Source organism: Ipomoea triloba, chromosome 12, assembly GCF_003576645.1.
Source record: "Ipomoea triloba cultivar NCNSP0323 chromosome 12, ASM357664v1".
In the NCBI taxonomy this organism is placed as follows: domain Eukaryota; kingdom Viridiplantae; phylum Streptophyta; class Magnoliopsida; order Solanales; family Convolvulaceae; genus Ipomoea; species Ipomoea triloba.
The window spans coordinates 17,188,187-17,213,045 of NC_044927.1; the positions used below are offsets into that span (position 1 = coordinate 17,188,187).

Sequence of the window (24,859 nt, forward strand, 5' to 3'; positions counted from 1 at the left end):
ACTAATATGGAGAAGAATATAATCAATATATGACCTTTCTCATCACTTATGTCAGTTCTTTTCCTTTCGTTTACTTTGGCTCGTAATAGTGAATGATTATTACTTTCTCTACAAAAAAAAAACAATTCCGAATTGGGAAGCTCTGTATCAACATTAGCATTACCGTTCCTCATTATATAAATACATGCAAGTAAATTTTATAAAATACTCCGTATTATTTACACTAAAACTTAGCATAATATGACATGACTTATATAATTTAAATAATTATTTAAATTCTTTTATTAGTACTACTGATTCTGTAACAATGTAATATCTATTCATACATAATTCCTCAACTTATTAAAACACAACCCATTAAGATTCAAACCAGTGACCTCCTATTTGAGAAACACAACCCATTAAGATTCAAACCAGTGACCTCCTATTTGAGAAAACCACAATTATGCCGCTTAACCACATGATTTTTAATCTTTTCATTAAACTAGCAAATGTTATACTCCACCTATCCAATAAAGTAAATTTGTATAATTCTTCTTTTTTTTACAAATAGGATTATGCATAAGTTCATTTCGTTTGATCAACTGGAATTTATTAGAAAATAAAACTTTTTTTTCTAAAAACTATGAACTTTTTCCATGCGCAATGGAGAAATACAAGTGAGGGAAGACAAGATACATTGGAATAAAGGACATTAGCTTATGACTAAATGGATTGGTAAAGAATCAAAACACCAGCATTACAATATGTACAAACTCTAGCAAAATACATCACACATAGGGGGGAACACCAAGCCTGTAGCTATAATATGACTTTTGTTGTGGTTGATCCATTGACATGAAGAACAAAACAGCTCTATGAAGCTTTATACAAGACACACTGCAAAGGCCAAAGAGGACAGAATGAAAAAGGGCGAAAAGCCTCGAATTCAATTCATCACCACAATTAAGATCTTCTTCATATTCTGCTGGAAGAAGTTCTACCAGCGATGACTCACCACCAGACGACAGGAAACTAGATGGCTGTGAAGATTCATCACAAGTTGTTTGACAGTTTGTAAAACTTCTGTGCAATGGCCTGAAGATTATGGGCTTCGAAAACCTCAATAAGCGACTTAATTGCTCTGCATATTATGTCCTTCTTTTGTTCCGCGTTGGAAGTATATTCAGCCTCAAGCTCATTGTTTGACTCCCTCAAAGACAAGCACAGCCCTTTAAACCACTCCTCGAGAAACGATGATTTCTAGACATAAAAACATCAAAGAGTATACTAAGATCATAAAGCGGAGATGGGAAATAACAGGTATATGCAACTAGATATAGGAGTTTCAAATACTATATAGAGCATAGAATCAATATATACATCTCATATATGCATGGACTAGGAAGCAAACAAATACAGACAATAAATAAATAAACAAATAAATAAAAATCATGGTATTGTGAAATCTATATGCTTCCATTCGTTCTTCTCCTCCCCCACCCATTCCTTTTTATCAACTTTCCTGATAGTTTACTTTATTCGTGTGTTAATCTCACAAAATTATCATGCCACTAAATCATACAGATCAATGAAACTCTACTTGCAATATAGCAACAAAACCAGGCTCTAGTAGTCTTAAGTCTATATAGAGGACCAAACCATCTAGCTTTATCCCTTATCCCTGTTACGGAAACTCAACCATGACAATAAATAACAAATCTCAGGCAACCAGAAACTGGCAGTTGGCAGTTGCACAGTAGTATAAAATCTAGATAAGATCAGATGCAACTAGCTTTACCCCTTACCCCTGTTAATGCCCATTTTCTTATGTTCAAATCAAAACTATTACTAAATGAAAGAAAATATTCTATTTATGAAGGGCAATAATGAAATTACACAGTACAATTAATGTTTAACAGCACATTAAGTCATTACCTATAGTTTTCGTAAATCCATGTGTTTTTTTAGGGTACATTTTAGTACCTGACTACCTGCTATACTCATTATGACCAGTTACTTATAATATTGTTTTTAAAGCATTGAATAGTATATTCCATTAACAAACATTGTCTCAAATCTCAGAATATATTTGTGGATTACTTGTTGTACAACACTTACCTTGCCAAGAAACTCAGGTACACCATGATCATCAATTTGTGAAGAAAGAGCAAGCACATGCAACATAGTTGAGGTTAACTGCATGGGTAAAATCTTGAATTAAAAAAGTGAACTTCCAATCTTGAATCATTAAAAATTTGTTAGATATTGAACTCTCGCCAAAAGAAAAAACATAATTGCACAAGTAAATCTGTCCTATCAAACATGTAGGAAATAAAAGCAGATTTACATCATTTTCAGAAATACTTGTAGCTTAATAAATACTCAACTGCCTTTACAGGTTGAGGTCAGTAGCACTAACACATTTGGCCCTCTCAAACCCTAGAATAACTGTCTGATGGGCAATTATATCCTTAGGTCTTTTATTGAATTACTACTGAGACAGATAAATTTTTTTCTTTTCCTAAATTTTAGTTTTAGTCACATTAACCACAATAATAAAATACACCACAGACACATATTATTATCATAGTTAGTCATAGTTCACACAAAAATGATATATAATCTTTTTTGTTATTATAGAATCTTTGTAAATATGTATTTTTTGGGGAAACAAATTGGACTTTATTCAACTATTTTATGCAGAATTTATTGCTTGTTTGCATGACTTGTTCTAAAGGAAACTTTTCTAAAAAGCTTCAAATTGAAGATGCTTCAAACTGAGGTTTTGAAAATAGCTTTTTATTAGCTTATGTTTTCTTTCTAGAGTAGATAACCTCCAAGCCTCCAACATAAGTAGGGCAAAACAAGAACAGTGTGATCGCCTTGTTTGTGATCATTAAAAAACACAAGGGACAAGGATCAAATAGGCCCTTGAACAATTTGGGAAAATGCAATTAGACCATCGAACTCAAAAAAGCTCCATATAAACCCTTAACTCACAAAAAGTATGCAATTAACTCCTTCTGACCTTTTATTACAGGTAATCATTAGCTAAATGCCACTTAATATGCCATGTCATCTTTATTGCTTATTTTTATTATTATTTTACTTTTATTAAAAAATTTCTTTAAAAAGAAAATCCATTCCTGCCATGGCAGCATAGCTTTGTCTTTGTCCAGATGAAACTCCTTTGTCTAGACAAATATGAAGCCTATTGTCTTCATCTAGATTCAGACAAAGATGTCGATGCCTCCATTTGAATCCAATGAAAGACTATTTGTCTTCATCCATATCCCGACAAAGACAAAAAATTCTCATGACCGCCAGCAATAGCAATAGGGCGGAGGTTTTGCGGCCACGGCAGCGGTTATGGCTGAAATATTTTATTATTATTATTATTATTAAATTGACGCATCAGCCCTACATATGCCTATTGTCTAATTTGAAATGTCTTTTATACCCTTACTTTTTCAATCTAGTTGTCCATGTCAGATAATACTTCCACATAAGCTGCCAATTAATCAAAGACTAGGGTTACCTGAAAAAATGGGTTAATTGCATTTCTTTTGTGAATTGGATGGTTTAATTGGAACGTTTTCTAGTTCGGTGGCCTAATTGCATTTTCCTAAATAGTTCAAGGGCTTATTTGACCCTTTTCTCAAAAAATAATGACATTCATTATGACTTTTAATAAAAGAAGAAAACAAACATTCAAAAACATCTAACAATTGCAACCACTAATTTGCATATTACTTTTTTTTTTGGTATCATAATTAATTTTTATAAAAATATATTTGTGAGAATAATTAATTAATATGGAATGGGATTAATTATAATTACACAGTCCGTAGTTATAATTAAATAAAATCCTAAATGATAAAATTGTCCATTCAATAGAAATTAGATATTTTCAAGTTTTGAAGAGGCAAACTTTGAACTCAGATATAGATGACATTATGACAATTTGGATTTTTTCATTTCAATCTACTCATACTGCCCACTCTAACCAATTTAGGCAGGTTGAACTCTAACCCGTTCACAGAAAATGCAGAAAACCAGTTAGGAGTGAATCAATAATGAGTTAAGTGAATTTTGACTATTCAATATCACATATTATTTGCTTTATAATATTTGAACCTTAATTGTTATAAATAGTCAAGTTTCAATATAATTATATCTGTTAAAATTTTATAATGGGTCATAATAGGTTGACCTACCCAAATAACTAGTACTTTTACCCGTTTGTGTACATATTGTCAATTTGTATAGATTAAAAAATCGCACAATATTTTTTTCAACCCGTTTTCTCTGCCTATACATTAAAACAATGTGAGGTATAGAAAGACAGTTAAGAGTCCCATATTGATAAAATAAGAGAGAATATACGGATTTATAAGGGTCATGGGTTAGACTAGCTAATTGGCTGGATTCAATCTTTTAGTGTGGTTTGGCCCATGTGCATTATAGCCCAATCGAGTGACCCTAGCCCAATCTAAGATTATAACAAAGGCCAATCACCATTATACTCCCTTGGCCCATACATTGGGAGCTAGCTAGAACTCCTTGTCCCAATATTCTTTAAATGCCAACCTTTTAAGATCTATTTATCATCCCCCTCACGGCCTCACCCACCCTCTCTGCAGTCTCTCTTTCCCCCTCACATATCCATGTTTGTGTGGGTGCATAGAGAGAGAGAGAGAGAGAGAATACTACCACCTACTGACAATGCCCAAAAGAAAATAATAATACACACATTGTAATTGAAATCCTACTTCACCATTGGTCTACATCTCTAATGGTTCATAGTATATTAGACGATGGTAAAAAGAAAGCAAAACCAAGAATGAAACAAATGAGAATCATAAACACAGAAATTTTCACATTACTGATATGCTAGTTAGAACATTAACCATGCAACTCAGTAAAACTGATACCTGCTTTTCAAGTGCAACCCTATACTTCAAATTTGACAGCGCCGAAATCTGGTCTGTCCTTAGATTCTCAATGACATGTTCTATGCCTTGAAGGACATCAACAAATGATCTGCCATAATCTGACAACACAAACAATTAATCAATGATGTCATTAACTAGTCAATCTTTTTTTTTTTTTACACAAACATTTTCTTATTAACTTGTTTAACAAAAATAAGTTCTTCATAGTTTGCACTAAGTGCATGACTGAAGACAAAAGACTTTTACACCAAAAAGTAAGTTTAAAAGTCACAAGCTGTGGACATTGGAATGTTAATGGAAAGAAGAGCTTATAATAAGCTTTAGATGACGTAATGCTGAGAGACCAAGGTGCACAAAAGGAGTCATCACCATTGATGGTTGCTGGAACAGCCAAAGCTGCAGCTGCTTGTATCCTGATCTTAAAATTAGAGGAATTGCGGAGCAGCAGCAAAAGAATACTAAAGACTGAAGGTGCCCTGCAAATCCACACACATCTATTACATTAAGAGAATAATCTATGTTCAATTGCATGTAGAATATTATTCATGCTGATATTACATTAACATGCCTTATAGGACACTACAGCATCATAATCTTGTCAACACTTTAAACCTCAGCAACATGCTTGCCAAAATTATATCAAGAATATATGTTTGAAAAAGTGAGGAAAAGAATTAGATGTAAAGATATCGAATGGAACAGATGAACTATGCCATAACAGACAATAATGGATATAAAGCTTTAGACTCATCTCAAATCATAATAAAATAATGCTTACTCACTTAAATATTACACCATGATGATAATTTTTAAAAAGTAAATAAATAACATAACTGTTGAAACATAGAAAGTAGAAACCCGAGTGTAGCCCTAATCATAATATTACTATATCCTCTCTTCACTTGTTTTCACATATTAGTTTCCATCTCTCCAATGGGGGCTGAGTGGTGACTATTCAATGCCTGCTGGACCTTCAAATCTTTAAACTCATCAAACCCTTATTTTTCACGAATAAAAAATTGGAACATGAAGGGAATTTGAATGACTTGGTAGACATTTAACTTTTTACTTCCTCTCTGAACAGCCCAAGGTACTACACCTATGAACCAAAGATGCCCTTAAAGTACCATAAAGCCCAACTTCAAAAGCTTTCTGGAATATGCAACTTGGATCATTCTTCTTTGGCACTAGTTATCATATCTCATAGAACACCAAGTATCAAACATACAGCCCATTATGTAAATAAAACTAAAAGCAAATAAAACTGCTAAAGGCCTAAAGCCACACTCTGCACTTCACCAATCATATTAGATTAGATGATAAATAATTAAAACTTTAGTAGATGTAGTCATGTAACTTTTTAATGAATTCCAATTTCAAGTACCAAAATGAATCAGTATACAGAAGTAAGGATGTAAGAAGGTACTACTCTTACATAATGTGAAATAATTATCTAAAACAAAGAATAACAGTAGTATTTTTGTTACCAGTCCATGTCTTGCAAATTTAATGTTTCATTGAAAAATAAGTTGCTCAATGCATGACAAACATTCCATTGAACCTGCAAGCAAAATCAGACTTTTAAGCATAGCAGATTATTATGTAAGTAAATGAATTTCAGCATATCAAAAAAGATTGCAAGCTTTTCCTATTCTCACTTTGGACCCTTTGGTCATGTTTGGGGATTAGATCTTAGTTGTTAACTGATTTTATTAGTTGGTTAATACAATTAGTTGTTAGTTGTTTGAATTTGTGCAAAATGGCATATATGGGTATGGCTATATTTTCTTATAAGTATTCTCTAACTGTTTTAGATTTTTACATATTTATATAATAATATACATTACTCCTGTCATACAAAAGTAGTCTTAATACTGTAGCCACACATTTGACTTTTATTAGAAGGGTAATGAAGAAAAATAGAAATATTTATGGTGTTTTATTTTAGGAAAGATGACAACATCTTGGGACATACTAAAAGGAAATATAAATTTCAGTTTTGGGACATAGGAAGTATATATGTACTAATGTAATATTTTATAAGTATATTTATGTTAAGGGGTAGGGTTGTGAATTACATTAAGGCTTAAAAAATATCTTCCAAAACAACTCTTCCTATGTCCTTTTTTCAAGTTAGCTTTTCTAGCTCAAACAACTAATTTAAAAAAACTGTCTACCAATCACATTAGCTCTTACCCAAGAAGGGCCTTCACTGACCCAAGTGGCCAATGATTTTTTTAAAGAACATAACAGAACAAAACAAAGAATCATTTATAATTCTAATCTCAACTTAAAGAAATTGACTCAGATGAGAAGATGGTATACCTTGACGTTTCCAGTTGAAACACAAGAAAGAAATGTTTGGACCATCTTTTCCAGCCAATGTGATTCTTCCAAAAGTTTCTTATCTGAATTCGGATTGTTCCTTGGATCATCACTTATCTGGAAACTTTGTACAGAGCTATGCATTAGATGTCCCGTGCACTTGTTCGGTCTGTAATAAGCACTGGAATTACTTGTCAATGGAACAAATCTTGAAAGGTTCCCCAAAGCTCTCACAGCATTTGCTTTGATCTGGTATCATGAATGCATAGAAAATTTTTTTGTAAGAGAACAGAATGAAAACCAGTTATTAACGTTAGAATTAATTCCAACCCAGTAATGCCAAAAAAAAAAAAAAAAACCAATAGGCCTAATGTGTGAAAAGTAGAAAATAAATGCAGCAAGATAATTAAAAGTGATCCTAGCCTCCTAGTAATAACCATGTAAGCTCACTAAGTGGTTCACATTAGATAGTTGTCACAGTTTAAGCAATTATAAACATGTGGAGCATTCAATAACAAAAACCCAATTTAACCAGACCACTTAAGGATAAAGACTTCAATAGCTAAGGCCTAGTGAAGTACAAAAGCATGATTTTGATTTTCTAAAATACAAATGATGTCTCCTTTTTTGTTTTAGCCAATGCCTTCCTAATTTCAGAATATAAATGGCAGGGAGCCAGGGATATATAAAACCTAACACCAACTATATGTATATGCCAGGAATATATATGTATATTTCAATACTGAAAGTATTACAATTGCAGCAGAGAGTACATAAACACGTGAAAGACCCAACAGCAGCATGTACACAAATGGCTCTCAAAATATTACAATCACAGTAAACAGTGATCAAAACCCCAACAGAGAGGGGGTGGGTTAAAAATCCATATAGGATGCTATTATTTTCTTGATCACATTTGACAATTGTGATTTCCCATGGAGAAGGTTATGTAGAACAGTAGAAGTATTAGCTAATAGAAAATTACATGTTCACCTTGTCATTATCTTTTGCAAGTCGCAAAGAACTGTCAATTAGCAATGAGATCCATTTAAAACTCGCCTTTGAATCTATCACATTAAGAAAAGATTGAAATCAATGTCAGTTCAGAAAAGACTACATGCTTTAAGAAAAGAAACAAAAGATAATAAATTCTACTCTCACCCAAAGAATGCTGGTTAAAGCTTTGTACATTAACATGGTGGCGAAGGGCATCACATATATTTGCTAAAGCCCAGGAAGCGGTTATACGCACCTGAAAGGGATAAGCCAATAGCTTATGAATTTAAAGGATGTTAAATAAAAGACAATCTGAGAGTACAGAGGGATCGGAATAGAAATAACTTACTGAGACCAAAGTGTCATGGCTATTGTGCTCAGCAGCACAGATAAACTTTTCGAGGATCTCTGCACTATATCATTGAATCAGTATAAACTTTCTACTCACTGGCTTGTCTGCAGCAAGTGACAATTCAAAAAAATCTAATTACCTATCAAAAATTTGTGGAAAGCAAGCAATTACACCAATGGCACGGCAAGCAGCTGACCTAACTGAAGGAACTTCATCAGTGACAGCAGCACTAATCTACAAAGATGTCCAAAAAACATCATAAAATATTACTTGCCAATCTTGAATATCAGTAAAAACAGTGCAAGTGACACATATAATTGCAGTACTTACAGAGGAATAAAGAATGAAGTCCTGTTTTGCTTTTGGCAAAGAGAAAAATACAGAAGATGTTATTCCAGCAAAGCATGTAACTGATGCTGCTCTCACCTTTCAGATAAATAAACTCTAATTAGAGGTGGAACAAGTGTAAAAGAAATATTCATTCTATAAACTTCAAAGGTATCAGCAAAAAATGTGGCTTCATTTGCCACATACACTGCATTTTCCCATTAAATCCTAAGAAAGACAAGCATCTAGTTGAACTAATGGAGATTAGTAAGCAAAAAAATGGAGATTAGTAAGCAAGAAACACAAACTTGGAAGCATCAGAGCTTGCCTTCAAATCAAGAATAAAATTTGCAATGCATAAATCCAACAATGTTCCAATAAAGCTGAAAAGTGGAATGATAATTTACTCTTTTTTTTTTTTCTAAAAACAGTTGGACATAACGCATATGCCTTCTACATGATGCAGGGTTTGGTGGAAGGAGAAATAACATTAGCTCTGTTTTTCAAGAGATGCTACTCCATTTACTGATTTTTATAAATAATGAGCAAGAATGTAAATAGCATAGAGCAACCCCTCCAAGCCTGTTCCCTTAGTGAATGAATTGACAGAAGAAACACAATATAAAGTATCATGGCAAAACACACTAATGCAATCACTGGCTATCCATTCTAAATCTAATGTAAGGATGGGATGCCAAGCCCTTTACCCTCAAGACTATCCCCATCCTCTGAGTAAAGTCATGACCAGGATGCTTCCCTGGTTCCTGCTTAGGTCTTACACATGCTTATGTGTTCTTATTCATATACATTTAAATGTCCAGCAACTGTAAAAATCCATAAAGCAAAAGTATAGGCTGACAGAATACCACCATTGCAATGCAAAAGAGGTTATTTTTAAATCTGCCTCTGTTCCTCTTCTACCTAACATGATGAAGAATATTAAAAATTCTTATTGATTATATACAACAGAAGATTAACAACTCCAAGTTAATGGTTTGTAACGCTAATCAAATTTTCAGGAACATGTGCAATAGTAAAGTGAGGCTCTACAGTTATTTATTTTTTGAAAACAAAAAATAAAGACTAGTAAGTCCTTAGTTCTTTTTTAGTAATAAACTAACAAAGATATGGTAATGGTAATAATTTCAGAGAAAATGAAATAGATATATTCCAACTAACCATGGGAGAAGAATGGTTTAGTATAAGAGGCATATGCCTATCTATTACTTCAAGCCACCGTTCACTTCCTTGCAGAGTTTCAGCTTCATCTTTAGTTGGTGCATTGTTCTCCATCTCATATGTCGGAGCCGATGAAATAGTCTTTGTTTTCACATAATCAGATGTGAATGGACTATCAAGTGACTTATCAGTGAAAAGATCCTCAGTTCCTTTAAATCCAGAGGCTGCACGAAGACATTCATCTAAAACCTGCATGTCCATTCATGTCAAAATTCTGAAACTACCATGTATACCATGATCAGAACAAGATATTAACTGTTTGTTAGAAACAAAATTCCATTTCAAAAGAGCAGATTTCCATTTAACAGGGTTGCATTAACCAATAATGATCATCACATGGCAGGTACAATAGTAAAAGCTCAGGTAAAGCTGCTAGTACATAAGTCAACAAACCCACAGGCCTCAACATGCTTAGCTAACAGCACAAGAGAGGTCAAAGCAGACAACAGAAAGTTAGAAACAAAGCTCAGTTATGCAGGCAGAAAAAATAGATGATAAGTTTCACATCAAGGTGCAAAATTACTACAAAAACAAACATGTATTGCATCAGCTGGACACTCATGGACAAAATACACATTTGAAGCATATTGAATGGTATGCTCAACCTTAACTAAGAACATTGAACTGTTAGTGAGAATAGACATCTATTATTTTATATTTATACTTTGCACACCCCAAAAAGTCTGGACAAAATACTTTTTGCAAAACTTGGGCATTAATTAAAATATTTTATATTTATCCTCAATCCAAGACCATATGCCTACTCTGATACCATCAGATATTTTTCTCAAATCTCCCTCTGGTGATCCATTCATGAAGCCATTGGCACTGTTTGAATCTTTTCAGCCAGAAGAGCTTAAGCATGAAATTTGGTTCACTCTCTGCCAAATGCAACTCCATGTGCAACCACCACCGCAGGCAAATCATGCACATGCACAACTTTGCCGCAACAGCTCTTTCCTTCCATACTCCTTCATAGCTCTTGGTAACTACTTTGCTCAGATCTATTCCTCATCTTTGCCTTTGTTTATATCTGTTTTCATCTTTACCACATGTATGACAGCTACTCTTTAGTGTTGGTGGCTGCGGTTGAACTCTCACCAGTCAACTGCGATGGATTGGCTACTTAATTATCTCCAACTTGGAGTTCTGAAATATTTTGTTGACCTCTGTTTTTTACTTTGAATGTTTGCCTGCTCTGAATTTTTAGGGCAGATTGGTTGTAGTTGTTTTGTTGTCAGTATTTTATGAGGCTCTTTGAGTATGTTTAGGTGGACATTTGGAAAATCGAAAGAGAGATTTGTTTTAATGGCTACAAGTTCATGGATTCAACTATTTCCCAAGGCCATTATGTTCCTGCATTGCCACGCTTATTTCCAGAGGCTGTTTGTTTCCTACATTGCCATGTTTATTCCTGAGCCCACTCAGTTCTAACACTGTCATATTAATTTCTGAAGTCATTCAGTTTCAGTAATATCGCACATATTATCAAAGTTTCAAGCAAGGGGTGTATTATTTTTGGCAATAGTCTTCTTAACTCTGCCAATCAACTAGAAAACATCTTTACTAAACCTCTCCAAGTTCTCACATTGAATATATTTGTAGTGCAGATAATCCATATGCTACAACTTGAGTGTTAGAAACTTAGAATGTCGTACCCCAACTGTAGCCGATAGTTAAATAAATAAAACATAGATTTGTGTCTTTATATGTCATTTACATTTATCAACTAATAGTAAACAACTAATTTACCAAACACTTATTTACAAACCGCAAATGCTGCCCACTGGTCAAAATAGGTAAAAAATCCACTATCATCTGTTAATTGTCAAACACCCCCTATGTTGCTCATGATATATCTATATATGCATCCCCATCATTAGTGTATTAGTATGAGAATTAGAGTATTATCATAATAATTTATATACATCTTTCTCTAATATTTTTACATATATAGCTTCCACCTCTTCGGCACACTGGACATTCAAACCCTTGTCTTAACACGTTTTATCTAACAGTTTTTGTTAGTGATGATACATTTTTATTATTTAATATTTATCCTCAACAAAGCAAGCAGACTCGCCAAGAACTACAAGTACTGTGCTGAGGGATGGCATGATGCCCTAGAAGGAAATGACCAAACATCTCACCTTGATGGCAGCTGTGATGACTTTCTCTCCAGGCACATTATCTCTCCAGGATCTATTTTGTATGTCAGTAGATGAGCTCAGATATGCATACATTAAAGAGGAAACTCTTCCCCACCACATAACCGTTATGGTCGGATGGCTGTGAGCTAGAGTTTTAAGGGCCTGCAATGAACTGTATGTCAACTATAACCATTGCAACCGAATTAGAAGGAGAGTAATATTCTTCAGCAAAAAGTCAATTAAATAAAGAACATGGGTCAATAGTCATCCTGCAAGGTCTTCAGTTTATTATTAGCTCAAACAAAAGCCAAAAAAGACATCGATAACTAACATTTATAAGCTAACAATAGATAATTTGTTTCAAACAGGTGAAGTGAGAATTTATGTAAAACTTTTTAAACCTCATAGCATGTTCAATGGACAACAGAATGACAGATTTCAACAAAAGCCAGAAACAGGGATATTTAACTTGTCAACACCAAACAAATATTTCACACACTCTTACTGGGCAGAATAGGTAATAGTCACCTGAAAAATTGTTGAAAAGACACCACTAATATATTATCCATGACACGGGGCACTCCTCAGAGCTTTGTAAATTGCTTTTAGGATAAGGCATGCTTTTCTAAGACTAAAAGTGCAAATATGCATGCATTGGGATAAAATCTAGGGAAAAAAAAAACACAAACGAACAAAACAAAAGAAAACATGATGGCTGGTAGAGATGAGTAAATTGGTGAGATGTGAAGAGAAATATAGTTAATGGAGGTAAAACTGAGTAGAGTAGGGAAACACTGAGTGGAAAAAGCTAAATAAGGAAAATGGTTTTACCCTTCTGAGGATAATTGGATAATGCATTATTCTGTATTTCTATAGAAATATTGTTCCATGATTTTTTTACAGTGAGAGGATAATATATGATTAACAACAATGAAGCCCACTTATATCCAGGATATTTCTATTTTCTTTTACTTTGTTGGACGATTTTCTTCTTTTACCTTCATTGAAAAGGTTGATGAGTCAAGAGTGAAACTTCTTATCAACTATAAGGGTCAGATCCAATTGCCAACTGATTATCAGTAACCACTAGTAAAAAAGTAAAGCCCCAAAAACCAAAAATATGAAACTTTAGTAACTAAAGTGACTTCAAGCAACAATTACTCAAGGAAACTGAACTACTTTGAATCTTTTACAACATAAATAACAGTAAAAAAAAAAAACTTTAAATGAAAATAAAAAATAAAAGGAATTGCCATTGCCACAACTAAGAAAATGACAGACTCATGCAAGCATTCAACACATGACAGTTTCATATCTTAAGTGTTTGAAAAGACAATATGCTCAAGGCAGTCCAAAAACTAAAAACACTTGACTCCTGAATGCATGAGCATATATTTGGCATCACTAGTAGATTTTAACTGGCACACATTTTTAAACTAAATTTCCAAAGCGGAGCTCCTTAGCATCCAACCATAAGTTAGAATTCATCATGAAAATCTTATTTGATTTGGGACTAAGCAATGTGCATTGCTCATCCATACCTGGAGTGCCTCAACACTTATTGACGGGCTTGTTTCTGGTTCGGAATATTGAAATAAGACAGACAAAACACCTGATTTCCGTGTGACAAAACCTGAAAGAATGTCATCGATGTCAAGGCTTACTTCATATGGAGTATTATAATCACTCAGTGTAACTGAGAGCCTGGTTGCAACAATTAAGGAGTGAACCAATTCTGGTAGTGCAAAATCAAATATGAATACCATCAACCATTTCAGAAAACAATCTAAAGAAGACATCAATTTATTGAAAGCTACATCACAGAGAACCACAAGATTGTTCACCAACTTGAAGGACCAGAAAGCCTGAGGTACTTGCCACTAGATTTCCATAATAAATAAATAAATAAAATCAAATACTCAATATATAATTAGCCTGGGGTGCCTGTCAAGAAAAAATTAGGTGCCAGAACAAACCACACTAAACCTGTGGATTCAGATTTCTAAAAATTGAGGCAAAGCACCAAAATGCAAACCAATACTTTATTCAGCCTATTACTTTATTTGTCAACCTTAACAAAAACATGGAAGCAATAAGCTGCATGCCTCATATCTTCCATATTCTATTTGTCTATATACTCCCTGTCCCAAAATATCTGTCTTACTTTTGGATGCATTTTAGAAAATTAACGAAAGATCACTCTCTTTACATTTTTGCCCTTAACTACTCTCTGACAACTTTGCATTTTCCCATCCCATCGACCCATCTAGAGGCTTTTTATCTTTCTTGAGGAAGAACTTATCTTCTTTACACACCCACTAGTTGTAAGGAGTACTATACTATACAAGAATACATGAGTGTAATTGAACATCTAAAAATCACACTGCTTTCGTGTTCTCCTTGGCCATTGAAGAGAGGGAAGAACAAAGACCTGTGACATCCATAGATCTTGTTAAGAGTCCCACATTGATAAAATAAGAAAGATAATATGGGTTTATAAGTCTATGGGTTAGACTAGCTAATTGGTTGAATTCAATCTTTTAGTGTTGGGTTAGACTAGCTAATTGGTTGAATTCAATCTTTTAGTGTGGTTTGGCCCATGTGCATTATAGCCCAGTTATCTTTTAGTGTGGTTTGGCCCATGTGCATTATAGCCCAGTTGAGTGACCCTAGCCCAATCTTAAATTATAACATGGTATCAGAGCCTGTTCGGTCCACTTTGTGTTCACCCGGTTATGGGTTGGTGGCGTGCGGTCCACTTTGTGTACAACCCGGTTATGGGTATTGGTGGCGTCCAAGCTTTCGTATGGGTGTTGTAAGCCCGCTTGTTCGGTCCACTTTGGTGGTGTCCAGAGCTTTCATTTCAGGGGGAGGGTCCGATCCAATATCCAATTTCAAGTGGTCAACCGGTTAGATTCAAAATGGCCCGGTTGTCCACTTGAGGGGGAGTGTTAAGAGTCCCACATTGATAAAATAAGAAAGATAATATGGGTTTATAAGTCTATGGGTTAGACTAGCTAATTGGTTGAATTCAATCTTTTAGTGTGGTTTGGCCCATGTGCATTATAGCCCAGTTAAGTGACCCTAGCCCAATCTTAAATTATAACAGATCTGAAGAACAGAGGCCATGACCAGAGACATCTACAGGTGCAAGATAATTTGTTTAGAACACAAAAAAGAAATAAAATGTTTTCTAGAGTAAAAGATTTAAAAAATACTCCATAGAAAAGTATTGTGAGAGTCTTTATGGATTGAAGTTTGTTGGTGTAATCTTTTCAACATTTGGTACTCCATAATCTATATTTCATATGTATACTGTTGATCTGATCAAAAGAAAAAGAGAGAAAAATATAAAGAGAAAAAAGAGAGATGAAAGAGTGCTCAGAAAAGAGAGAGAGAGAGAGAGAAATGAAGGAAACTAGGAAAGATTGAAAAATTCCTCAATTGTAATCTATGAGCTTGAGGGTAAAGAGAAAAGTTTAAAGGGAGTGGAAGGTTGAAAAAGGAAGCTAAAGTGTGATAAAGTGGAAAAGTTACAAATATAGAGGCATTTATTTTTGGAAAGTGGACAATATTTGAGACGGACTAAATAGGAAAGTAAGACAGGTAAAGAGGGACAGTGGGGCAGAGGGAGTAATCCCATCCTGCATTCTGGTTACTGCTGCTTGTCACATCTAATATCTGCATCCTACCTCACTTTAGTTATGTGATGGGCCAATACCTCATAAAATTCATGTGTAAAAAGGATGAATGCTGGTTTCCTCGTTCATTTGTATAATAAGATAAGAAAATGCTTCACATAATTTTTCAGATTACTACCCTTAAAATTTGTAATATAGAGAATTCAAGAAGTTAGGCAGAAGAGCAAATACATTACCTGCTGACATTTCTGCAAGAAGCATATCTTTAACCAGAGTTGAGAATGCTGATGAAGATAGTGCAGCACTCAAGCAGTTTATTGCAGCTACCTGCAAAAGATAGTCAATGGTCAACATTCTGTTGCTGGATGAACTTGGTTGCCTGTTTGATCAGTAACTAAGAAAATAACTGTAACATTTTAACAACTGAGTGATTCTCAAAAGGGAAAGTTAAACAATATGACATCTTCACTTTATCTACTCTTTATGAAACCCTAACTGAGGCGGTGAACTAGCAAAACCATATTATCATACCCTGCTCAAATATTTTGCATGTGATTTACACCCAAGAAATATAACCAAGCATACTACTAGGTCCTGAGTAAATAATATATGTGCAGTTGCATACAAGCTAGATACACTGAAGGAGCAAAACCAAGTAGTGCACCATCACAGACTTCTAGTATACAAGCAAGATGCTAAAGGTTTAAAGGTTTGTTAGCAGCACAAATTGGGGATGCAGGGAGAACCACTAACCACAGACAAACAACACCTGAGCAGTATACACCAAGCAAAAATTTGGAAAAAAAAAAAAAAAAAAAAAAGAAGAAAAATATATGACCGTCTTTCCTTCAAAATATATATATATATATATGACCGTCCTATATACTCCAACTTAATAAAAGTGATTCCAAATCATAGCATTTAACTATCAAATTTCATTCCAGGACCTTATATAGAATCCAAAATTTGTTTCTTTTTGACATGCAGAATCTACACATTGTTCCCACTTCAACAAACTAAATCTTCATCATTATCACAGTAATGATAGATGTTTTAAACTTGGTCCATCAAACTTCAAAGAAGAAACTAAGCACTAACCAATAGGATATTCTGATCACTTCGGAGTGAGAAGCCCTCTTCAATTCTACTATGGATAGAAGAAATGATGGTTGGCAACAACTCTGGAGGCATTCTTGAATATCTGGAAAATAGTTAAATGAACCTAATTATATTTCAATTCATCAAATTTTAGGAGTTATACAGATAAAAATTATTGAGATATGGTATCAGACTATCAGTATTAGCAACAGCAAGCAGAAGGTAGTAATTTTCTTTGATAACCCAATTAGACACATCCTACCATTGCTATCACTTCTCTCCTCACCAACCGACTACTTCAGCAGGTAATGCTCATAGAATGATTACAAAAAACCTCTAAAATCTAAAGCATGTCCAAATAAGCCAATAGATATGAGAGCAAGGGGGGCTAGAAATTATGATTTCCATATAAATCATAGAAATATATTACAATGTAATTTCAAGCCCTCTTGCTCTCATTTTTCACCCTCAGGCTTAACAGTTACCCTGATACCTACATGCTCATGTCCATAGCATCATTGTAGCTAATGGTACTTCAATTCCTTGTCCAAACCTTTGGACCACTCACAGACTTCGTGTTTGTCTCTAAGGGAAAACAAGGATAGGCCATTCGCCTAGCTGAACAGCACTTCATAACAAAGAAAATATGTAACTCTAAAAATGTCTCCTAGTTGAGAAAATAGAAGGTGAGACTATCTACATCCAACCAGAATGTGCTGACTATAATCTTATTGAGTTTTGTTTAACCATTAAGACCATCCTTCTCCATCTGTAATCCCGATTATTATGCAAGAAAATAGTAAACACAAGAAGCAATTACACTGGTTAGCGGGTATCAAGGAGGCAGACTCTTACGGCGTGCATGATACCAAGAGCATCAGAATTTTGAACAACGATACCAGCAATCCACTATGAGTTTCATGTTTGATCAAGTATAAGATACCTAAAGGTAAGCATTAAAAATCAAAGTTAATATAAGTTAGAACACAAACTACAAGCAATACGCTTCAGGTCAGAAAAGAGCCATAATTTTGAATGAAGTCTGGAATGCACTAGAAAGCAGATTTAATCAGCAAAAAAAAAAAAAAACATTTTGCATACCTGTATGCAATTGCATTAATATCTGCCCAAGAGAACTGGAAAGAGCTGTAAAAGAACCACGTCTAGTGGATTCCTTGAATTCTGCCACCTGGAGAAAAACAGAGGAAGGTGCATCCAACATTGCCCTAATTGTCGAGGCAGAAGTGATTCGGGCCTAGACAAGAAAAGATTTTTTGCATCAATGAAGTGTTATGAAACAAAGGAATATATGTCTCATGATTCACCAAGAATAAAACAACATGACTACAGGTATTTATGATTATACTTGAGGGTACAGCTTTTTTATTCAGTATGAGAAAATGTATAGCAAGGAATGCTTCAAAATAAGACTATAAGACACAATGACCTGCAGATAAGAGAGATACCTTCTTATAAGGATCAAAAAGCAAGCAAGTCACTGTTTGTTGTCTCAATCAATCATATACTAAATTATATTTCTTATATGGAGGAAATGTTATGGTTACTCTTTTCTCAACCTTAACTTGATTAGAACCAATACTTAGTTGAGTTGAGTCGTTAAGCATACATTTTGGATGTGAACTCTTACAGTCTGTATGGCCACATCTATGGCAAGGAAACTTTAATCAAAAAAAGGAGCCTAAAGGGACAGAGAAACTGCTATAAAGAATTACCTTCATATATGGATCAAAAAGTAAGCAGCTCATCAGTGTTGCCTCATATCTCCTGAAGAAATGTTTTAAAAAGAAACATAAATCTTAGGGAAAAAATAAAAATAAAAAGAAGAGGCAAATAGAACTTAAAACCCATTCCACAGATAGGAAAAAGGTATAAACTAATGATTCTAATGAAGAAGCTAATGATAAACCTTGGCTGTAGAACATCACTGGATGGCAAGAGGTTTGTCCATTGGGTGGTAAATGATTTTGGATCAGCTCGGCAAAGGTCCTTCCAGTTAAACCCAACAATAAAATGTATTAGTATTTCATAGTTAACAACTTAATCTCACATATGATTCAATAAGAGGGGAACAAAGGGGGTATATCTCAAGGCACTAAATTCACTATCCCTTTCATATAACCCAGCAAATAAATGCATTAGTATTTCATAATTCACAACTGATTGCCCCATGTGATTCAATAAAAGGTCCAAAAAAAAGATAAGGTAGATCTCACAAAACCACAATTAGAACCCACCGCCAAACACCCAAAAAACAAAGGCCAAAACTGCCCAGTTTCAAAGCAAGAATGATTGCCTAGGAAAATTGATGGAAGACCAGGCATGTCATATCAGCTATGGCACCTATACTTGACCATGCAACATCTAAGGTGGAAACATAAAATTGCACCAGAAGGAAATACGGAGTAACAGAATTTAAATTTCACCAATAGGTTGGTTATACAAGCAGTCAAGCATTAAACAATATGTAACTCCTGGAGGATCAATCAACAATTTGAGTAAGAAATGAGTCAACATGAACCTACTTGAATGCACAGAATTGCAGCCAGTCGAGTCTTGGCATATCGAACATAGCAACCATCTTTCCCTGATCCATCGCTATCACTATTTTCTGAATCAGATGATGGATGAAAAAATGTTAAGCATTCATCTCTTTCTGAAGAACTGGGAGATTCCTCATCAATCTGCTGGCGATTTTTAAAATTCTTATTTCGCAAGTGTGGAGGCCTATATGGTTTCGCTGATTCCGTGTTCTGTTTCTTGTGTACAGATTTAAACTTATTGTGATCAACAACTGGAATTGCAACATTGGATTTGTTATTAAGGCCATAATGGAGAAACATCTTAAGAATAGCTACAAGACCTGCCACCTGTACAAAAAAAAATTAAAATAAATAAGGAAAAAGCCAACTACAAACAAAGTAAATGGGCATACAAGAACTCAGACTGGTTTACAACAATTGATCAATGATGTGTGGAATAATTAGTACAAATGAAAATGTTCCCCCTCTTGAATCTCACATAAAATTTTCACTTATTATCACCACTACCATCACCCACCCCACCTTATCTACTCCCACCACCAATATCTACCTATCTACACCTGTTCCTACTTACCTGCCCCTACCACAACCTTCCTACTCCCACAAGCACCACTTACTTTCGCCCATCACTAACTACATTCCTACGCCCCACCACCACTACTACTACCATTAACACCACAACTTACTTCCAATTTTAGGGATATATATATTCCAAGTTTCAGGGAATAGGAATATCATATTCCATGAATAATTAAGATTAAATTAATTTGGAGTTCAATAACAAATTAATAAACATCTCTGTATTGTCCCTGCATCATAAAAGTCCTTTTGGTGGGACTTTCTAGGTTCACAGTCAAAGTGGTGTTCAAAAATCAAAACAATTGAAACTCTTTCCTCCAACTCCAATTAAAATAAATAAATAAATAATCACATCTTCATTTTTCATTAGCAAACTTTAGAACATGTTCAAATTCAATTATTTTCCAATTTATAAAAATATGAATTATTTTAAACCTAATTGTTTGTATCAAATAAAAATACAAATACAGTTCGCAAGTAGCAAAGATATTGTGCAGTGATTATGCTGGTTAGGAGTAGGTAAGTAGGTAGGTAGTGGTGGGTGGAAGTACGCAACGGTGATAGTAGTTGTGGTGGAGATAAACGAGTAGTTGTAGGTGGAAGTAAAAGGTGGTGGTAACACTAGGGTCCCGTAGCCAGAAAATGTGGGTTGGTAGCCATGGGTAGGAGTAGGTAGGTAGGTAGTGGTGGGTGGAAATATGGAGTAATTGTGATGGTGGTTGGGGGGGGGCGGGGAGTTGATGCATAGTTGAAGGTGGAAGAAAAAGGTGGTGGTAATACTACGGTCTAGCAGGCAAGAATTTGGGTAGGTAAGATAGAGCCATGGGTAGTCAATCAAGGTTGTCTCGGCTCAATTTTATATCTTCAAACTTTCTTTAGTTAAGTCAAAAAAACAAGAAAACACTAAAAATAAACATAATGAGTCTACACTTATTCACCCCCACCTACCTACTCTCACCCTACCACCGACCAAAGCTCCTCCACCACCATTTACTTCCATCTAAGTTCTAACACTACTTGTTTACAGTTTACCTAATCCACCACTACTTACCTACATCGCATATTCGCATCCCCACCTACTTACCCCCACCCTACCGACCACCATTACTACCCAATACTACTGTCACTTAACACTATCATTAGTAGTTTTATATGAATAAGCAATCTGATTTTAAATGACTTCATATTTTTATTAATCAAAAAATAGTTAAATTTGAACATATTTTCTAGTTTTTCAGTGAAAAATGCCTAAGAAAATTTTAGAAAAATGGAGATGGTTCAACTTTTTCTTTACAAACGTTGACCTTTCCGAAATCTTTTTAAAATAAAAGAAGATCAATCAAATTTAAAAATACATTAACATACATTTGGATAGGCTCGGGTTTGAGTTTGTTTTATGCACTACTTGACTCTTTGTGCTGGGTTGTACGCCCTTAGTGCCTTTCACTGAAAAGCTTTCTTATAGAAAAGAACAACGATGACAACAATAATAGAAAAAACCAAGAATTCTCTTCCCACTCCCCTTTTCTACTCACCAAATAAAGGAAATGAAGGCCTCCACTCCCCATCCTCCTAGGGAAATCAAAGAAGGGATGGAAAGAAACTTTACACCCTAAAAGGGGTGGAAATCCAAGATGGAAATACTCCATCCCTTCCCCTTTTATATTCCTCCAAATAAAGACAATTGTGCTGATATAGTGATATGATGTTTGCAAACAAATAGTCTACCCAACAACAACGAACCAAATGTAGTTTTCCATTCTCCACCCTCTAATTAAACAAGGGATGGAAAGAAACACCACTCCCTAAAAATGGAGGAAATCCAAGATGACATACTCCACGGCTCCACCACTTCCTCTTATCTATTCCTCCCAATAAAGACACTACTGATCTAATGTTTGCAAGCAGGTAGCCCACCTGACATTTTTACTTCTTGTTATAGACATCAAATGTTTCTTTACCAAACAACACATTATAAGCCTCAAAAGTCCACCTATGATATGTTTTTTTTTTTTTTACAAACACGATTAAATCCGAGAAAACAAGAAAAGAATTTAGAATTTAGAGCAGAAATGCTATGCAAGGTATATCTTGGGATATCAATTTCTTACATGGCCTGATAAAGATCCTCTTGGATCTACAAGAACAAAATGCAGGCAATTCAGCAACGAGTTGTAAAACCTGCAGAACAGATATGCAAAGCGCAGTATTGAGTTGGCATATACATGAGGCATTTAAGTAAGAGTATAAATCAATCAGTGAGAAGAAATCAAGAAAATATACATCGCCATTACACTGTCTTCGACCAGAGGACCTTTAGATGCCATGAGATCCAGAATGCTTCTAAGAACCTAAATCATGAGAATAAACCTAAGATAACAAGTTCAAGAGAAACTGCAATATGTCTAAACATGCATGCTTACCTCAATTGTTGATTGCCAAACATCAACTGGTAAAGAAGATCCAGCTCTCGAGTATAGATCACCAATCATAGTAAAAGCTATCATCTGTACTTCCCACAAACAGGCATTTGTAGATAATATCTTGTCACTGGAATATATTGAATTTTTCAACTGTGGTTGAAACCAAACAACAATAATAAGAAGGAAATCTAACAGTTGCTTGGTTTCAGATAACGTGGTTGCTTGCTCGTTAACATCCAAAAGGCGTCTGTATAAAACAAAAAAGGAAAACATGAGCCTCGCAATTAACTAACTAATGTTGCACTTTATTAGTTGAAAGTGAAGAAAAGCAATCAGGGAAAATATTTTACATACTTAAAAATTGATGATCAAGATCAAGTGAGAGGAAACTAAAGAAAGCATGTACTTCTGAGCAAAATGAAGAGATCATAGCAAATTTAAATAACTAAGCATGCATTAAATTATAGATGGTGCATACAAGTCTAAGCAGGAAAAAGGGGAGAACAGAGAACATACTTAGCAATCTCCAAACACTGCTTTGTGGATGTAACTATAGCAACATTGCTAATAAAAGCCCTGTTTGTCTTAGCTTTTTGGAAAAAAGTTTCTACTACACTACTTAAGAAGTCAATCACAAGAGGCCAAGAACCATGATTTAGTTTGATAGAAATGCAGTTGATGACGCTGTAAACCTGCAGTATGAGAAAAACTAGCATTAAGACACAATCATGGGAAGTCAAATTAAGTGAAAAGTAGCACATGAAAGAACAATATTCACCATTTTTTTTAAAAATGGTGGAGAATAGTATCCATTAAAGAATCAAAATATTAATTACAATCAGCTCAGCATCCCACATACGTAATAATCACTCTTAAGCTAAAAAGGAGGTTAAGAAACTAAAATTCTCAAGGAAGAAGTGATTGAAGTCTAGTAATATTCTGACCATATCATACACCCCAGATCAACTCATTCCCTAAATTAGCAAGGTGTAATCTTTTCAAGTAGGGTTGGCAATTCATAAAGGGTACTTTGCATATGTAATACATTGTGAGAAAAAAAAACGTTTGAATTAAGAAGAGAAGTCAAATTTTGAATGGAAGGTTCAGTTGCCAACATTACTAACCAAGTGGGACAACTGCATACAGGTTTCCACAACGTTATATGCATCAGAACTGGAGATGCTTTGAGCCAATTCCATCAGAAGCATCAAGTCCGAGGTAACCTAAAGAACCAGATACAAAAGACGCTTAGTTTCAAAAGCTGCCCAATCCAAACAAACATGCGAGCAGTGCATTGCACAAGGAGCAAAAAAAGCATAGGACGGGGAATAGAAATCAAAACCTCGTGAGGGGGCAAGTCGGTGGACACCTCGATCAGAGTACTGGATTGGGAAAAAATGAGATTTTGAAGTAACTGGACAACATTGGTGGGTGGAGGTGAGATTAGGGTTTCGTCCCTCAGGGTAAGAAAGGCCGTCCTCCACGACCTGACGGACGGAGAAGAAGAAAATGGGTCGGTTGATTCCATACAGCTTTAGTTCTCTGTTACCGTTCAGGCAATCATCGTTGTCCTGTAACACGCCGGCCGGTCACCACTCACCTGGCCAGAGATCGTTATTGGAGGTTTTTTTTTTTTTTTTTTTTTTTAAATTATTTCCCGGTNACGTTTTAGTCTAAAACTCTTGTCATATAAGCTATGAAAGTATGGAAAACTATGCAGAACAAGAGAGGCGGCACTAAAACATGAATGACTATAATAGATGGTAAAACACCAAATGACCAAACAAAATTGACTCCATGGCCCAATGGATAAGGTGTTGGTCTACGGAACCAGAGATTCTAGGTTCGATCCTCAGTGGAGTTGTACCTTTTAATTTATTTTTAGACGTTGCTATTTGCTTTACTTCATCGTTCTTTTCTCTTTCATTTATATTCTTATAGTTATAGCAATCACAACTAAATTATATTGTATTATATTCCATAGATTTATAAATATTAATAATACGGTGTAAATTATTGTGAAAAATATTATATTTTTAATAGTTAACAACTGTTTTATAATTAATGAATTTTTAAATAAAGTATATGCATGCCTTTGGAGGTGATATTTGATTGAGTTAGCTAATAATTAATAGATAGTTGACCAATTAATATTATTAGTTGTTTGTAAGAACGTTTTTGGTAAATTGGTGGGTTATTATTAGATGATTACTTGTAACATGACGTATAAG

General features: G+C 34.6%; 1 protein-coding gene across 2 annotated transcripts; it reads right to left on the reverse strand.

Moving 5' to 3' along the window:
* Window positions 1-675: 675 nt before the first annotated feature.
* On the reverse strand, window positions 676-24,284 carry LOC115998654 (HEAT repeat-containing protein 6). Of its 2 annotated transcripts, XM_031238278.1 has the most exons (28): window positions 23,971-24,284; window positions 23,753-23,851; window positions 23,145-23,320; window positions 22,629-22,875; window positions 22,489-22,556; window positions 22,317-22,386; window positions 19,609-19,953; window positions 18,993-19,072; window positions 18,799-18,850; window positions 18,167-18,320; window positions 17,921-18,008; window positions 17,066-17,168; window positions 16,204-16,294; window positions 13,868-13,959; window positions 12,327-12,488; window positions 10,117-10,365; window positions 8,941-9,036; window positions 8,750-8,844; window positions 8,608-8,671; window positions 8,424-8,514; window positions 8,256-8,329; window positions 7,263-7,511; window positions 6,425-6,498; window positions 5,307-5,413; window positions 4,917-5,035; window positions 2,101-2,178; window positions 998-1,242; window positions 676-879 (listed from the first exon to the last, which is right to left on the reverse strand). In XM_031238278.1, exons 1-27 carry the CDS (start codon window positions 24,154-24,156, stop codon window positions 1,036-1,038), a joined length of 3,516 nt encoding a protein of 1,171 aa, XP_031094138.1. In that variant the 5' UTR covers window positions 24,157-24,284; the 3' UTR covers window positions 676-879; window positions 998-1,035. The 2 variants fall into 2 exon arrangements, with proteins under 2 accessions (XP_031094138.1, XP_031094137.1); XM_031238277.1 differs by having other exon boundaries at window positions 676-1,242.
* Window positions 24,285-24,859: the final 575 nt, after the last annotated feature.

Excerpts from the sequence above, each read along its gene's own strand:
- LOC115998654 (XM_031238278.1), bottom strand. The coding sequence starts at position 24,156 with ATGGAATCAACCGACCCATTTTCTTCTTCTCCGTCCGTCAGGTCGTGG. Across the intron at positions 22,876-23,144 it reads CAGTGTTTGGAGATTGCTAA|ACGCCTTTTGGATGTTAACG; the intron begins GTATGTTCTCTG and ends TGTTTTATACAG. Across the intron at positions 17,169-17,920 it reads CTCTTGGTATCATGCACGCC|ATATTCAAGAATGCCTCCAG; the intron begins GTAAGAGTCTGC and ends ACTATTTTCCAG.